The sequence below is a fragment of the Elephas maximus genome, chromosome 10 (genome assembly GCF_024166365.1).
Source record: "Elephas maximus indicus isolate mEleMax1 chromosome 10, mEleMax1 primary haplotype, whole genome shotgun sequence".
Classification (NCBI taxonomy): Eukaryota; Metazoa; Chordata; class Mammalia; order Proboscidea; family Elephantidae; genus Elephas; species Elephas maximus.
In genome coordinates, this window is record NC_064828.1 from 106868135 (window position 1) to 106886201 (window position 18067).

General features: G+C 38.4%; 1 protein-coding gene across 5 annotated transcripts in view; it reads right to left on the reverse strand.

Moving 5' to 3' along the window:
- The window catches only part of BTBD7 (BTB domain containing 7), a 100795-nt gene that overhangs the window by 42028 nt on the left and 40700 nt on the right, over positions 1 to 18067 (reverse strand). For 4 of the 5 annotated variants that reach the window (XM_049897616.1, XM_049897617.1, XM_049897618.1 and 1 more), the window contains exons 2-3: positions 14900 to 15087; positions 13102 to 14181 (exon numbers count right to left, since the gene is read on the reverse strand). In XM_049897616.1, the coding sequence (XP_049753573.1) occupies positions 13102 to 14181; positions 14900 to 14981 (1162 nt within the window). In that variant the 5' untranslated portion in view covers positions 14982 to 15087. Of the gene's footprint in view, positions 1 to 9148; positions 9214 to 13101; positions 14182 to 14899; positions 15088 to 18067 lie in introns of those variants that run through there. The other variant, XM_049897620.1, reaches the window with a different exon arrangement.

The window sequence follows — 18067 nt, forward strand, 5'->3', positions numbered from 1 at the left end:
CTGTTTGTGTCTTTTATCTACTTTTCTAATATTGTTGTCTTTTTCTTGATTTACTGGAGTTCTTTACATATTATTGAAACAAATTCTTTGATGTTTTGCAAATATCTCCTCCCTATTCGCAGTTTCTCTTTCACTGTTTTTAATGGTATTTTTTAATTGCATTTTAGATAAAAGTTTACAGCACAAATTAGTTTCTCATTAAAAAATTTATACACAAATTGTTTTGTGACATTGGCTGCAATCCCCGCAATATGTCAGTACTCTCTCCCTTTCCCTTTACAACCTCGGTTTTCCATGTTCATTCATCCAGGTTTCCTACCCCTTCTCACCTTCTCATCTTTGCTCTTGGGCAGGTGTTACTCATTTGAGCTAAGCAGCTGGTTCCTCAAGTGTGTTATTGTTTGTTTTATATATATATTGTTTTATATAGGCCTGTCTAAATCTTTGGCTGAAAGGTGGACTTTGGGAGTAACTTCAGTGCTGAGTTAGCAGGGTGTCTGGGGGTCACAGTCTTGGGGGTTCCTCCGGTCTCTGTCAGACCAGTAAGTCTGGTCTTCTTGTGTGGGTGTGTGAATTTGAATTTTGTTCTACATTTTTCCCCTGCTCTACCCAGGACCCTCTATTGTGATCCCTGTCAGAGTGATAGGTGGTGGCAGCCAGGCACCATCTAGTTCTTCTAGGCTCAGGTTAGTGGAGGTTGTGGTTCATGTGGTCCTCTAGTCCTTTGGACTAGTATTTTCCTTGTGTCTTGGGTGTTCTTAACTCTCCTTTGTCCTGACCACATCTGTGTTTTAAATGGTCGCTTGCAAACTTTGTAGACCCCAGACACTACTCACCAAAGTAGGATGAAGAACATTTTCTTTATGAACTCTATAATGCCAACTGACCAAGATATCCCCTGAGACCATGGTCCCCAGCCCTCGGCCCCAGTACCTGGTCCCATAGAGTGTTTGGATGTGTCTAGGAAGCTTTCATGGCTTTGCCTTGGTCAAGTTGTGCTGATTTCCCCTATATTGTGTCTTGTCTTTCCCCTCACCGAAGTTAACTTTTGTCTACTATCTAGTTAGTGATTTCCCCTTCCCACTCTTCCCCTCCCCTCAAACAAAGGGGTTCTATGTGTAAACCTTTTCTTGGGTTTTTATTAAACTTACCTTTATAAATAATACTTCGTATTTATCTCCTGAAGGGCCCTGGGTGGCACAATTTGCACTGGACTACTATCCTAAAGGTTGGCAGTTTGAACCCATCCAGTGGTGCCACAGAAGGCAGGCCTGGTGATCTGCTTCTGTGAAGATTACAGCCAAGAAAACTCGATGGCGCAGTTCTACTCTGTGACACACGGAATCACCATGATTCGGAATTGACTCGACGGCAAGGAGTTTGATTTTGGTTTATTTATCTTCCAGGTTGGGTGTTACGTATTTTCATTTTATCTGTAACTTCTAGGGTTAAACATTACCCCACACTTTAAAGAAAAATTCACTCAGTTTTCACAGGTATTAAAAATAATCAAAATATATAACTGAAAGTCTACTAAGGGCAAAGTGCTATTTGCTCGAGTTTGAACCTGTCTTTAGGGAACATAAACTAGTTGGTAGAAGAAATGAGACAGGTACATAGGTAATTCCAAAAGAAGTTAGAAGGTGTAAAAATCTAAAAAAAAAAACAAGAAGTTTTAGAAATTCTCAGAAAGTAGAGAATACTTTAACTTGGAACAAGGGAAGTAGCATGTGAGTTTGGTCTTGAAAGGTAGGGTAGAATTTGGACATTTAGTGATCAAAGGCAAAGATATTCCAGACGAAAAAACAGTGAGCCAAGGTAGAGGTGGAAGAGTTTGTTGTCTATGTGAAAATGGTTCAGTTTCTAAAATATGTAATAAAATTATGAGAATTCTAATGCACAATATTTAAAGATTGTTGTTTAAATGCTAAATTTCATTATGATTAAAGATGCAAAACTTGAGTCATTTGAACTGCCATTCATGAAACAGATGAATTTCTACGTTGCATGTTTAACTGAAACCGGCATTTACTACACTGATCTGTTGATCACATTCTTTAGCTTGGCTCCATTATTCTCCTGGAAGCACACTCAGGCTAATTTGCTGAAGAGGAAACAATTACAGACAGAAATAAAATGAACTGCCAGCTCAACTGAACTGAGACAGAAGGAAGACTGTCAACATGGAGACAATGAAGAGGCTGGGAAGAGGGAGCAATGGATTAGTGAGTGGGGACAGTCAGTCTTTGCTATTCTGCATTTGTTTCAAGTCTCACACTCTTGGAACCTGGTCAAGTTGCTAAGGAAATAAAAATTAGGTCATTGCTTTCAGTTAAGTTTCTTGGTTGGATTTTTAATTCAATAAAATATAATCACATGTATTATGACTAAAAATACGGGCAATGCATTACACAGTTCATTTTGAAACTTAAGTTTTAAATAAATTTCATATTCCAGAGAATGAAAAATGCCCTTTTGATCAAGATGGAAAAGTAAAATCTGCAGTTTAAAGTCTACTGCTAACTACCCTGCACTAAATAAACTATGCATGTAGATGTTGGTGCTAATTTTGGGTATTTTGTTCTGAGGTCAACAGTATTTATGACATAAAACGTAAGTTCTCATGGTAGGTCCCTGCGTTGTTAAAGTTCGTGAGAAAATCCTCTGTTTCTTCTAATGAGTGGATTTTTCCTCAAAAAAAATTATAAAACAGTAACATATTCTCATTCTTGTTCTCAACATTTTCAGGGCTGCTTTACTTTCAAATGACAATGGTTCCCTGAAATTTCATTTTATGAGAGGCATTAATATCAATCTGAGCTTTAAAGTTTCACAGTAATTTAACCTGAGATAACTCTCGGTAAATGATGCTTCTCCATGAAGCTGTCTAAAGAAGTCCTGGAGTAAAGCTTTGCAGAGTAAAAGAATCATTTTGTAAGACAAAAAGGTTACCTCTTAATTTATATTCTGGGATACCCTGGTGGTATAGTGGTTAAGGGCTACTGCTGCTAAGCAAAAGGTCAGCAGTTTGAATCCACCAGGCGCTCCTTGGAAACTCTTTGGGGCAGTGGGTTTGGTTTTAATTTATATTCAATTATTTAACAGTTGTGTATGCCAGTGTCATTGTGAAAATTTAAAGTGCTCAAACGCCTGGTCCTTCTCTTGAGGCTCTTCCAATCTAGCCATTTCTTTTAGAATTTTTGGTTTTTATACACACTAGTCTTTTTAATATAAGTACTGTTACCAAACAGGCTGGTAAGCTTCAACAGTAGAAAACAACTTTAGTTAGCTTAAACAGAAAAGGAATTTCTTTGAAAGGATGCTGTTAGCCCACAGAGCTGCTGGGAAAGCGTGACACTGGTCTCAGAAAACAAGAACAAAGGAAGGGCACAGAGCGAGGCCTATGCCAGTAACAGCCCAGTGAGTGCTTGTGCTGCCTTGGAACCCTGGCCACTAGAGCTACTGCTTCAGTCCCCAACGGAGAATGCCATCATTGGCACCACTGCCACTGACCTCACTCCTTTTCCACTAGGTGTTTCCGCCTCCACCCTGCTTCCGGAAAAAATTCTCTACGGCCCTTGCTTCTCTGTGTCACCAGCCACCAATCCAAGATATCTAGGGTGATTGTGTCTGCCTGGCTGAGGTTAGTTCCATGCTGAAGCCCCAGTGGCAGAGAAAGCAGAGAAAAAGCAAATATTTGACCTTTTAGGCTTTTATACTGGGAGGTAGAGCCCCTGGGTGGTGCAAATGGTGAATACACAGCTGCCAACTGAAAAGTTGGAGGTTCGAGTCCACCTAAAGGCACCTGGGAAGAAAGATCTGGCAAACTGCTTCTGGCACACATGGGGTCACCATGAGTTGGAGTGGACTTGACAGTAACTGGTTTATACTGGGAGGTAGGCTTAGCCTTCTATCAAAACGCATACAATGAGGAATTTCCCAAAACTGGGAAGAAGGGTCTAATGCTGGGTAGTCAAAAAATCAAATAACCAATGCAGAAACACTGGTCTATTCAGGAAAGAATGGCTGAAACAATACAAAGCCCTCTGTTCTCTAAGTGCTTTGAAGTAAAGTCCAAGTGGTGATCTACCCAGGTCCCTACCCCCACATTTTTAAAACCTTCTAGCTGGGCCTACATTACCCCCACATACATGTTTAGCCCCATCCCAAGAGGTTCTGTAACAAATCAAGCTCACGGCTGAGACTCCTCTGAGGTGATGTTTCAGTAACTAGTCTGCCGTTTTGTTCCTATGACAGGGCCACAATCTCCCACCTGAATCCCTGGAAACTGATTCTCATACTGCTCCCCTTTCTCACCATGCCCAAATTCCTGGGCGTAGAGACAGAGCTGACAGGAGTCACAACTTCATCACTTACAGGCTTGGGAAAGAACTAGCTAGTTATTAATCTCTGAGCTCCACCGTTCTCACAGGCTGTCAGGAGATGAAGATAAAGTAAAAGCATTTTGTGAACTAAAATTATAAGCAGAATCTCAGTAGTTAACATTCCCAATAGATAATACGATAAATCCCCAAGTTCTTTAGGATTGTGGCTTTATCTACGTCTCTGTTTTTTGGGGGCACTGAAATCTGTGTTTTATTAAAAAAAATTAATTTTGTAATCAAAGCGGTATACACACATAATTTTAAAAGCCTAGTAGTAATAAAAAGCTTACCCTAAAAACAAAATCCCCCTGGCCCTATTTCTCTGCCCCCCAGAGGCAACCACTCTGAATTCTTTGGTGTTTCTTCTAGTATTTAACTTTCTATAATGTGTATTAAATCAATATTCAATGTTCATATGATGATCAACTATGTAAGAGCTGTTTAATGCTTAACCAAGCTATACACTAGAATATTTTCTTTCATATGTAATTTTAAATTTTCCTTGGAGATATTAATTTCATCTTCTATGAATCTACTGCTATTTCTTCATGAATATGTCAAAAGATCCATTACATCTTTTTCAATTATTTGCCAGTTATTCAAATATTAAGGAGACTTGTATCTTCTGAGATACCTCCTTGCGGAGCCTTTCCCCCTCCTCGTCCGGTCTGGACCAGATGTCCACCAGGCCTACTGCAGCTGCCACCCAGGATTTCCTTCTGCTTCTTGCCTGTGTTGGACCCCATTTTCTGGATCCCAGCATTTTTGTTCTTGGTTTACTTCACCGTTTTATAGAATAAACCCTCCAGTAGCTTCTTGAGTGGGGATAGAGGGATGGTCAGTTTTTTGAGGCATGACTGAAACAAGCCATTGTTTTATTAGCTGTACACTTGACTGACAGCTTGGCTAAGTGTAGATTTCTGTGTTTAAAACAATTTTCCATCAGCTTTTTGAAGGTACTGTATTGTAGTATTCAGCTGTTTCTACTGAAAAGTTCAATACCATTCAGATTCCTAATTTTTTTATGGAACCTAGTTTTTTCCTCTCCACAACACTTTAGCATCTTCTCTTTTTCCCTAGTATTCTGAAAGGGAAGGGTCTTTTTTAATATGGAAATTCCTTTAGTTTTGGCAATACTTCTTAGATTTCTCCTTAGATAATTTCTTCCTTCCCTTTTCTCTAGTATATATTTCTAAAACTACTGTGTTAAGATGTTAGACTTTCTAAATGAATCCTTTAGTGTTCTTACTTTTCCCTACTGTTATCCATTTCTTTGTTACTTTCTAGGTTTTTCTCAATTTTACCTTCTATTTTTCATTTTTTCTCCATTTTTATATTTTATAGCATCTTATTTGTGTCTGACTGATGTAATAAAATGTTCTTAATATAGAAGAATATTTTGATCTTTTGAAGTTTTCCTCTACTCCCTTTATGGCCTGTTTCCTCTAGCACTTTGTTTGTTCTCTTTGTTCTGATCTCCATCTCAATTTGGAAGCTTTCCTCAAATTTCCAGTGATCTTTGGATGTGTTTTCACATGTAAGACAGAGGCAGTAAACAGCCATTTGGAAGCTCTGTTGTACAAGCTTCACTGTCTTCTTCATAGAACAACGGAAAGGCAAGCTGGCTTTTTCTTTGTACAACTCCTAAGCATAATTTCACTGTGGAACTCCAAAACATCGGTATCTGGAGGTCCATATACTCTTGGGCTGAGGCAAAGCGAGGCAATTTACCTGAGCTCCACTTTACTGTCTTGCGTATGCCTGGCTGGGACTAGGGAAGGAGAAGGCAAATACGTCATCTCAAGTTGCAGGCTTTCAAATAATTCCAGATTTCAGCCTTGCACCTTGCCCTAGCTTCCTCTGTATTTCTAGATTTGGAATCTCTCCAGTTTAATGTACATAGAAAATAAATCTCAGGTTTCCTGTGTTTGGTTGGGGTAGGTGTGGAGGGGGGAATTGAGGGGATGGGACAAGGTTTGCCACCTGGCTGCAAGCTATATTAACGTAAGAACAGGCAAATGGACCACTGAAATGAAATGGAGGATGAGGACTAACCCACGTATATGTGCGGACTTAATAAAGGGTGGCACAAATCGGAGGAAAAGGAGTTATTTAATAGAAGGCATTGAGAAAACTGGCTTACTATATAGAGAAAAATAAAATCACATCACTTTCTCAATAGCAAGGAGCCCTGGTAGCACAGTGGTTAACGTGATCAACTGCTAACCAAAAGGTTGGTGATTCGAAACCACCAGCAGCTCCAGGGGAGAAAGCTGTGGCAGTCTGCTTCCACAATGATCACAGCCTTGGAAACCCAATGGGGTCACTATGAGTCAGAATCAACTCGATAGAGGTTTGGGTTTGGGTTTTCTCAATACCATATGTAAAGGTGAATTCCAGGGCAGGGTGAAGGGTCCAACCATTCCCTATTTAGACTTGAAGTCAAATTCCTCTTTTCAGTTCTACACCATGCTCAACCAGGCTTTCCAGAGTACTTGGCACTTCCATGGCCTGAGCCATTCCAGTGTTTTAACACTGGTGAATTGCCTCGCTCCTCCTCAGTAGCTCGCTCTACAGGCTCTAGAGCTATAGGCCTCTCCTTTCTGTTAAGCTAGTAATCAGTCCTTTATCTGCTTTCTATCTTCCGAAAATCCCAACATCCTTTTCTCCACTGCTGTTTTCTTCTCTGGTATCTTTGCCCTTAAGAGTTTATACCTGTTTTATTCCTTTATGAGTCGGAATTGACTCAACGGCATTGGGTTTTTTTTTTTTTTTTTATTCCTTTACTATAATATTAGCATGGCTTTGGAGAAAACAAATAAACTTAAGTAAAATCTGCTAGCTTAAATGGAAACCAAGTGAAGCTAAACCCAATCCTAAAATGCCAGGTCTGTAAGCTGAGGCCTCCTTACCTGTTAATTCACCTTCCTAACGGTAAGTCTCTGTGTGGTGCCAACATTCAGTTGCTAACTGAAGGGTTAGAAGTTTGAGTTCAACCAGAGGGACCTCAGAAGAAAGGCCCAGTAATCTTCTTCTGAAAAACCAGCCCTTGAAAACCCTGTGGAGCACAGTTCTACTCTGACACACATTAGGTAGCCGTGAGTTACAATAAACTTGAGAGCAATTAGTTTAATAGTGGCTGCCTACTTGTCTAAGTAAAACACATTCTCTGTGTAGGCCAGAACCCTCTCTTTTATCCACTTGCCAGACCACTCTGGCTGTCTGCCTACGTTGTCTCTTTTTATGATGCTTTTAAAACTATTAAATTACCTCCTCCACCTTGAAGGGCATGTCTAGTCTCAGGTCCCAGCCACCCTTGATAGAATTTGTTTCACTTTTAAACTGGGTTTTAACGTTAAAGTTAAATTTAATTTGGAATAAAAAGTAACAGTCATTTTTTTCAAAGACATCAACCAAGGGCCTACTATGTTCCAGTTACTGGGGACACAAAGACAGAACTACACGGTCATACCTACAAGCTGCCCTACAGTCTAGTCTCAAAGCATTTCTTAACTGGGAATCCTCACCTGAATCACTGCACACAGAAAATGATTTCAGTGACTCCTATCTCAGTTCCCCCCATAATGGTACATAACTAGTACCATCCTGGATGCATGGACAGAAGTTAATTCACCATACGCAACAGAGGCCTCAGAGTATTATAAATCCACTTGCAGAACTCCTGTTGAAGAAAAGCTGACTGTAGAGTGACAAATAGCCAGATATTTACAATAGTTTGATAAGTGCAATAATAAGAGGTATGCACCAACCCACTACAGTAATATTATATATAAAAAAAAAACTTAAAATCAATAATTACCTAGCAAAAATCTGTAGAAGCTTTTTAGCACTGGGTTTAATCAATATAATTATAAAATTATTTTTAAAAACTTAAGTTACTTTTAAAAAAGGCTATGTGGTAGTGAAAGACATGTTGTGCTAAGATTATCATTAAACAGCTAACATTTATGGAATGCTTGCTACGTATCAGGCACTATTCAGATCACTTAACATGTATCATTTCCTTTAATCCTCATAATCCCATCTCACAGGGTTACCAAACCAAAACAAACCCAGTGCCGTCGAGTCGATTCCGACTCATAGCGACCCTACAGGACAGAGCAGAGCTGCCCCACAGAGTTTCCAAGGAGTGCCTGGTGGGTTTGAACTGCCAACTTTTTGGTTAGCAGCCACAGCACTTAACCACTATGCCACCAGGGTTTCCCCTCACAGGGTTACTATTCTTATTTTACAAATGAGAAAACAGAGGTTTGGAGAGGCTAAAGGGACTTGCTTAAGGGCAAACAAGTTGTGACGTGGTAAAGAGGATTCAAGCCTAGCATGTCTGGTTTTAGAACCTAAGCTCCCAAGTGACCAAATATTTTCCTTCCATGAAAACTGTATTAAAGTTACAGTCTGTTATAAGCCCTAACACAGAGTATTATCATCGGTATGTGGAAAAGATAAGGTTGACATGGAGTGTAAAAAAATAAGCAAACATATAAAACCCGAACCGTATATTTTGAATAGTGAAAGGGAAGAGAAGAGGTATGTATATCCAAATTTAAGAGAATATTTAAAGGAGTGTTGTTTTACATATTTAAATAAACTGAACAAATTAAAATGTCTGCATAAATGACAATAAAAAATAACTTACTTAAGAAGATAAAAGAATGCTAGAGTAATCAAGTATCAAAGAACCAAGAATTGGCTCACAATTTTACTTTTCATTAAAAGCTTTTCTCAGAACTTTATCAGGAATTCTTTCTCATTTTTTTTCAAAGCAGCAATGTATATACAGTACACTTTGGTTTCTTATTATTTAAATCTGTCAAAAAAACAATTGGAGAAAATAGAGTATTATACCTTTTCACTAATGCTGCAATCTTCAAATTTTTCTGAAGAGGCATTTTCTGATAAATTTGATTTTACAGAGTAAACAATAGTTATTCACATTTATCAAAGCCTTCCTCTGCATAACTATTACTGACATTGTTATTTAACTGGGTTTTTTTTTTTTTTTAATTTCTCAAAGCCCCATTAATTTGTTAAGTTAGCAATAGAATATACAGTAATGCACTGCTTAATGGCCACAACATGTTCTGTGAAACAGAACATTACATGATTTGGATGTTACACAAGCATGCCTAAATCATGAGCAACGGCATTCACTGATTTTCCACCTTCGTGTTGTTTAATAACCTTTTGCTTCACTTAGGAAAGCTACACGGATACTGCAGTGTACCTGTTATTGACTAATAGCCAAGACACTGTACACACACAGTACTGTATTTCAGCTAGCATCTGCCAAGGTAACACATGGTTTAAGTAGGTTAATACTGTATAATACTGTATACATAATAACACATTGTAACTATATACTACTGTATACACAGGTTAATATGTAATCTGTACTTATAATTGGAGCTTGCAGGGCTAAGGTAGTGCCGCGTGAGTCTGGAGGCTGTTACTGGTACAGGTTTGTACTGTATAAGACACTGAACTTATACTAAATTACTGTATGTTCACTATAATACACCATACAGCTATATGTACAATATTTATCCCATTTTACTTCTATAAACTAAATTTAGGCTACTTCGTAAACTTTTTTTTTTATATTTAAACTTCAAAAAATTTTTTTTCACTTTTTAAACTTTTATGTAAACACTTTCTTAGCCTGTATCACACACAATTTAAGGAGGAGGATCAGGACCATTGCATCGCTGTTTTCAAGTTCCTCAAATGTTCCACCGGAAAAGCTTCGGGTTGGATACCCTCCACTGATGACTGTCATCAACAACGACAACTTTACCTCCTGTAATGCCTGAAGGGCTTGGCTGAGGCTCTTCTTGGGGAGGTGCTGGCTTCTGCGGGAATATGTCCAGTGTAGTTTGCTTATTCTTTTCTTTATATGCAGCGAACACTGCACGAGGATTCCTCTCCATCAGTGAAAAGCATTCAGTGTTCAGGTCCACGTCTTCAGCACTCGTCAGCAAGCTGTCAAGGTCTGCAAGGAATGTGGCTAACCCCTTACCAGTGAACCTCTTCTACACCTGTTCTTCTTCTCCCTCTGCAGTTTCCTTTCCCCTTGGCTCTTCCTCGGCTATTCGCTCTTGCTCTAGCTCCAGCAACTCTTCATTTGTTAGTTCCTCAGGAACCACCTCTAGGAATTCTTCCATGTCCTCATCATCTATGTCTAAGCTCAGATTGTTGTTTACCATGTCAACAACAGCTCTATTAATCCTTGCAATCTCATCATCCTTTTCAAATCCTTAAAGTCATGGACATAACGCTTCCGTATTTTTTTCAATATGCCATTCGTGCGCTCTTTGGTCACATCATCCCAGGCCCAAGCAAGGTTTTTCATGCAGTAGTAAAGGTTGTACTCCTTCCAGAACCGCATCAGTGTCTCGCCAGTGTCCTCAACTGCAGCAACAGCCTGAATAAAGGTCCTCTTCAGGTAGAAGGCCTTGAATGCTGCAATAACCCATTAGTCCACTGGCTGGATAAGTAAGTGGTGTTTGGTGGGAAGAACACCATTTTGATGTTGGGGTGGAAGTCACCAATGAAATCGGATGTCCTGGAGCACTGCCTACAATTAGCAAAATTTCGAAAGCTATGCCTTCTTCCAAGCAGTACTACTCCATTTGACTGGCACAGCAATTGAGAAGGGCACACTGACATAGCATTTGTGTTGTCCAGGGCTTTTTACTGCCCCTGTAATAAACCGGTAAGGTGTGTTTGTTAATGTTCTTGAAAGCCCTGGGGTTTTCACTATGCCAAATAATAAACAGCTTTAACCTGTAGCCAGCAACACTGCTTCCTAACAATACCGTCACTCTGTCTTTAAAAGCCTTCAAACCTGGCATTTACTTGGCCTCCTTACAGATGAAGGTCCTTTCAGGCTTTTGTTTCCAGAATAAGGAATTTTCATCCATATTAAAAATCTGCTGGGGCAAGTAGCTTCCCTCTACAATTAGCTTATCTAAGGTTTCAACAAATTTTTCAGCAGCCTTGACACGAGCACTTGCAGATTCACCGCTCACTTCCACACTGTGCAGTGAAAAATGTCGTTGGACGCGCCTGAACCGCCCAGAGCTAGCAATAAACTCGATTATCGTAGTCTGGTCCTGCGTTTTCTTTAAGCATCTTGAACAGGCTTCATGCCTTAGCACTGATCATCAGCTTGCTGAGAAGGATCTGCTTTTGTGTTTGGTCCTCAATCCACATCATTAGCAATTTCTCCGTATCTGATATAGGTCCCCCTCATACTTTTGTTAGTTGCATAGCTTTCAGTGGAGCCAATCCTTTAACGGCTTGGAGAATTTTTCTTTGTTTTTGAGGATCATCGTGATTGTTGAATGCGATGTGTCTAAATCGCGAGCAATAACATTCGCTGATTTTCCACCTTCCTGTTGGTAAATAACCTTTGTTTCACTTCCAAATCGATACTTCTCCTTTGCCTCTTGCTGCTGCTATTACTAGCACTGGTTTTGCTGTGTTCAGGAGCTATGATGCACTTCAGCATAACATTTTCGAAAGAAAATTAAACAGAGATAATGCTATCACACTCAGTAGACACGCAATAACGAGAGACTGGATGCTGCTGCTACCTACAAGTTGAAGCATATGTACACTGTTATACGGTAAACCTTTTATTTTTAAGTAGGGACAGTTCACGTTAAAATAACGATAGAAAGTATAGTACAGTACATACCTAAGCCAGTAACACAGGCGTTTATTACAACTATAAAGCCGTATGTATCACAGGTTACACATGTACTCTACCATTATATACTGGCAGCACAACCGCTTTGTACACAAAAGACATGAGACACTCATGCTACATGCAGAAAGCTGTTCTACTTGCTACATTCGGCCACACCCACTATATCCTGTTGTCCCACCGGGATTTGTGAATTCTAGTATAACATTATAGTACCAAGGACGTCTATGTGGTTGGATGTTGCCCGAACGGACATTATGCAGTGCATGGCTGTATATTATTCTCAAGTGAGAAAAACTGTGCCTAGCTTTCTATATTTAAATTCATGTCTTTTACCCAAACCATTGACATTCTTTTCTAACTGGCAATTTCTAACGTTCTTTTAGTAACTATGCATTAAACCTGCTGCCGTCAAGTTGATTCCGATTCGCAGCAACCCAATATGCATTAGCTAAATTATATTTCTCAAGTAATCTCATGTCAAAAGCTTGTTTCCTTTTAGTATATAGCCATAGAGAGCTAAGTATGTATTCTGTCAAAACAGCAAACTTCCTCTGATCTCCCCAGTAAGATGTCTTTCCAGATGTGAAATACTAATTCTGACACTTAACCACAGATATACACTTTTCATATGTGTCAACTTATATAACGTAACTTTCATGTATTCGTTTACCTGTAACACAAAAGACATGCTGTCCTAAACTAAGAATTTTATTTTAAATTAAATGAAGGCGGCACATGGTGAGTCTAACACTCACTGCCTTACTTGCTGTAGGCTGGATGTATAGATACAGGATATTTTTTAATGTAAATCTGAAGCCCTGCCCAATTCTCTGAGTCAAGTAAGTTTGTATCTAAATGTCACTATCTTCATTTTATAATGACTTTTTTGAGGGGGTAATGAATTTTTGGAGCACTGGCTGTGTTTTCAATTTGGAAGACAAATGTAATCCTAGAAATCAAAAATTAAAAATCAGAATGCCATACCTTGTGCAAGCATGTTAAATTCCAAGAACAGTGCTATGTGGTAAAGTTCCATGGCTTCTTCTGCCCTGGTCATGTTTGGCTTCCCTGCAACGAGAGCCTGAACTTCACTGAGACTCCCCACAGAGAGGCTACAGTGCAAAACAGAGAGGTCCACCACGTCCGTATACATACAGTGTAATATAACTTTCGCATACTTTTTTGGTATGATGGACTCATCTAGTATAATTCTTGTGGGAGTCCTCAAAGTTCGGTCTGTGATTTCTTCACCAGTCCGTATCCTCCTTTGCAATAAATTTCGAAAAAATGGAGACCGTGCTGAAATAATAGCCTTGTGAGCTTTGAGCTCTTCATCTAAACAGTTCTGATTTCCACCAAAAGCTTCAACCAGTTCAGAGTCTGAAGAAAAACTAAGGACAACATCATAGTAACACATGTAATCAAAGAGCCCACGCATATCTACATCAAGGGAATTTGGTGTTCCAAATTCTTCACTAAGCTGAACGAGGATATCGACATTTTGAAACCTTGAATCCTCCATTCCAAACTCTCCCGTATAAAGGTAGTGTAACAAAGCAGAAAACATAGGCATATCTATACCAGCTGTATTGATGTCCATTACTATCTCTGCTCCATATTCGGGTGAGGAAGAAAGCAGTGTTTTAAAAAATGGACACCTTGCCGCCAAAATGGCACGATGAACAGGAAAACAAGTTTCTTGAAATATTAAGTCTACATCAGTACAATACTTGTACTCATAAAGATCGGCCATATCTTTCTGCAATGTCTGGGCTTCCGGCCTAGCCAAACTGGCTTGTAGAGAAAGCTCCTTTAAGGCTGAAGTTCCCTCATATTCCTCCACCAGCGCATTGACATCTCTAACATCCCACCCAGAGAGGAATTCTCGCATCTGCTTGGCGTGATCGGCAGACCTGTTAGATTTTCGACGCTTAATAAACTTCTTTTTGAGGGTGGCAAGGCCAGAGGTTCTCTTTTTTTTGTCTTGTGGTTTCTCATGGCCATGGTCAAGGCTATACAATTTTGATTCACAACCATAGCCTTGCTGAGAATAGGATGATGTTCCTAAAAAGGAAATGAAACAAAAGAAAATTTGTTATTTTTCTTTAACATTCTTTTTCAAGTCATTTTAATGTATTTTCATGCTGAATAAATCTGCAAACAGATACTGCTGAACCACTGAAATGACACTGACTTGTTTTATAAAGGAGGATAAAAATATTCAAATAATTCAATTTTATATTAAATAAGAAGAAGGGACAGAGCAGATTATTCTGAATTTTAAAATAAATGCTTTTGGTTCTCTGGCTATCAAAGGCCATATTTCATAGATCTTAATCATAGATTTTTTGGAAATGAGAGCTAGACAGACATATTTCTAAATTTAAATTACTTGTATATAATTAGGAAAAGTTTCTTTTTTTTCTTAACTACATCGACGAGGCATTTGCATGGGCAAAATAAATGGGCCAGGACACAAAAAACAAGTATTTCACTGTTTTCACACCAATGGAGATTGCTACTTTGGATAGAGTAACTGACAATTATGGCCAAGATGACAAAATAAAACAAAAAATCAATTGTGCTATAGCAATTTGATTAGGATAAATATCATAAAAGCCAGATTTACATTTGTTGGGGGAAAATACCTAAATGCTATGGAATTATTATCTATAATAGCTTTTCCACAGCTCAGTTACCTTTTCACCAACAAAGTTCATGGGAAACACAATTCTATTTATATTCACAAAAGAAAACGAAGTTGGAAAAACTGAAATGTTACCTATAAAGGTCTGCTGGGCTTGTGAGTTTGCCCCTACCCTCGGGGAACACGAATGAGGATAGTTAGATGCATTAGCACCCATTTTCTTCAGTCGCTCAGGCGTTCCATCTGCTGGTTTTGCAGAGTGTAATCCCAGAAGCCTTTATGAACCTTCAGTCCTGGATCCAGCAGCCTCTTTTCATCCATTTCTTGATATAAAACAAAAATAATTTTACTTATTTTTCAAATGTATCTCAAATCACACAGTTTAAGGAAAAAAAAAACAAAAAAGCAAGCTACTGAAAATTGCTTTTGTTTGCAAATAATGACATAGTGTCAAATTCACATGTAAAAACTTCAGGAAATGTAAATATCTAAATGTGAATTAGGAATCTATGTTCAATGCAATTTTAACTCTACACCCTTTTGAGGATAATAAAAAGTAACACGTTAGATTAATGTAAATACAAACAGTTATAGCAAGGGTATTTCAAGTCACAGGGAAAGGTACTTGGGATAAAAAGCAATGTTTAAACTACCAGCCGTAAGTGAACATTCTGAGCAATTTACAAACACTCACGTAGTACTACCAATACTTTATATACAAAGAGCAGATTATTAAGTGACCGGGTTCTTGTTTTTCTGCCTTATATACAATTGGGCATTTTACTCAAAGATGGGGAAACAAAAGTAGACAGCTAAACCTAAATTATCTTTAGGGTACTTGCTCCATAGTAATTTTGACAGAAGTTATTAAGCGTATTAAAGCACAAGAAAAATTTTTTTAATCTATCCTCCTTGTAAAGCCCTAAAATAAAAATACTGCTTTCTATACCTGATAATATGACTCAGTATGGACAGAGCAGTACCAGTAAGAGATAATTTTGACAATTATAGATTAAATTATGTACCACAGAACCTTAACTCAGAGAGCTGCTAGGAGCAGATAGACACATAACAAGAAGAAGCTGTAGGGACCTAATAGAAAGAACAGAGTTACCAGGAATACTTCTAAATCCTTATACCATCTGGAGAGAGAAAATGTATCTGTCTCAAAGAGATAACGGTTTAAGAAGAGAAAACACAATTTAAAATCTATTATCGGAATTGTCAGGAAACCAATCAGTAGGCAGTTCGTCTAACCTCATAACGAAGGATGAAGTGTTTTAACAAATAGAGTTAAACACACACACACACAATCACCGAAAAACCTGCTGGAAAACAGAACTGTGTCAATATTCTTAGAATTTATTTTCATCTCTGTAATTGGGACAGCATAACCTTAGGAATTAAGAGAATTAAGAATCCTTAGTTTAAGAAAATCACTGTTAACCTTTTGTGTTTTTCTCCAGTCTTTTCCCACTATATATATAAAATCAAAAGCAAACCCGGCACCTTCAAGGCGATTCTGACTCACAGTGACCTTCAGGACAGAGTAGAACTGCCCCACGGGGTACCAAGGTTCCTTCACTATATATGTATTACCAAGGTTCCTTCACAATACATATGATTATTTAAGCACTAAGTATCTACTTATAATGTTCAAGACTGGGAAATTTTTTACTAACTAGATGTAGAAATTATGCAAAGTAGCACTAACTTCAATCAAATCACATACTGAGATAAGCAAACCTTTTATTTGAAACTTGTCTACCTACCTATAAGAACACAGCACCATAAGACTTTACTTTGTTTCATGCCACTGTAAGACAGAAAGGCTACAGGGTATGGACAGCCAGACATAAGACAGTGCATTCTGTAAGAACCACATGGTAAGGAATCTAAGTCTCATGAGCCAGTGTACATTTACAATAACTTCTTTAAAGATATCATGACGACAGGTTAAATTACTGTTTGCATATAAGCACTCTTTTGGACATGCGTCTGGTCTTTTTATTTTAGCTCTGCACCACACCTAGGCCAGCATGATACTAATAAAAGTGTTTAATATATTGACTATTTTGTAAACATTAAACGATCAAGAAAATTAATTCTTTCAGCAAAGTCAGTTTTACTTGGTTGAGTATCCAGTTAACAATTTCTTGAACTTTTATGCTTCGCTGTTGTTGTTGCTGGTTGTCCTCAACTCGAGTCCAACTCATCGCAACCCCACGTGATAGAGCAGAAATGTCCCATAGGGTTTTCCTGGCATTAATCTTAACAGAAGCTAACTGCCAGGTCTTTCTCCTGAGAGGACAGTGGGTGTCCGAACCACCCACCTTTTGGTTAGCAGCCATTGGCGCTAACTGCTGTGCCCCCAAGGCTCCTGTCTGATACTTCAGTGCAAGCAAATTCCCAGTCTTCCGTTCTTAAATACTAGGAATGTAGAAAAGTTTATTTTTTTCTTTTGTAATTTAGACTGAAATATTGTCAATTTTTGCTGAACACAAAGTAAATCTGTCATGTGTTAACTTATGTTCAAACTTAAAAACAGTAAATCTAATAAATCTTAGTTTTAAAGTTGAGTGTCACAAGAGCATCAGGGCTCTAATTAGGCATTTTCAGTGGTTCTTTAAAAAAAAAAAGAGAGTCCTGGAAGCTTTGTTTGTTTGTGGCCTCATTTATAAGTTAATTCTAGTATGATTCATTAAAAATTTTTATTTAAAACATAAAAATGTCACAGACAATTCCTTCTCAAAAAGGTTGGAAAGTATCCAAAGAGATCCAGAATGAAAACATTATGCAAAATAAAAGCCTTTACCAAAGTTAGGGAAAAAATTTAACAACAAAATGGGTTGAATTAACTTGGAAAGGGACAGCAATAATGGTTACACGATATGCAAAATGGAACTCACGCCACTGAATTTTACATGCAGAAACTGTTTTGTTGTTTATCTTTTCATCACAATAACAATAAAAAATAGACGAGCTTTGAACCCGGGAGTAACAGTGGATGGTGGACAACACCATCTAAGGGTTTCTAAAGGAAGGTTGGCATGTTGTCACTCCCATGGTAGGCCTCTTCTCATGTACTTCTTTACTCCTTCCTGCAGTTTCATTTTGGATTTGGTTTTTTATTTCTATTGCCTGCAGAGAACACTCACTACTGTAGCACAAAGAGTGCTGAAACAAAACAAGGAAGAATGGAGTCTTGCTTCCTGGTAGAGGAAAATCAGTCACAGAAGTGGACAGAGTTCACAACTCTCAGTTCAAAACACACACACACACACAAGAATCATTTCCATCTGG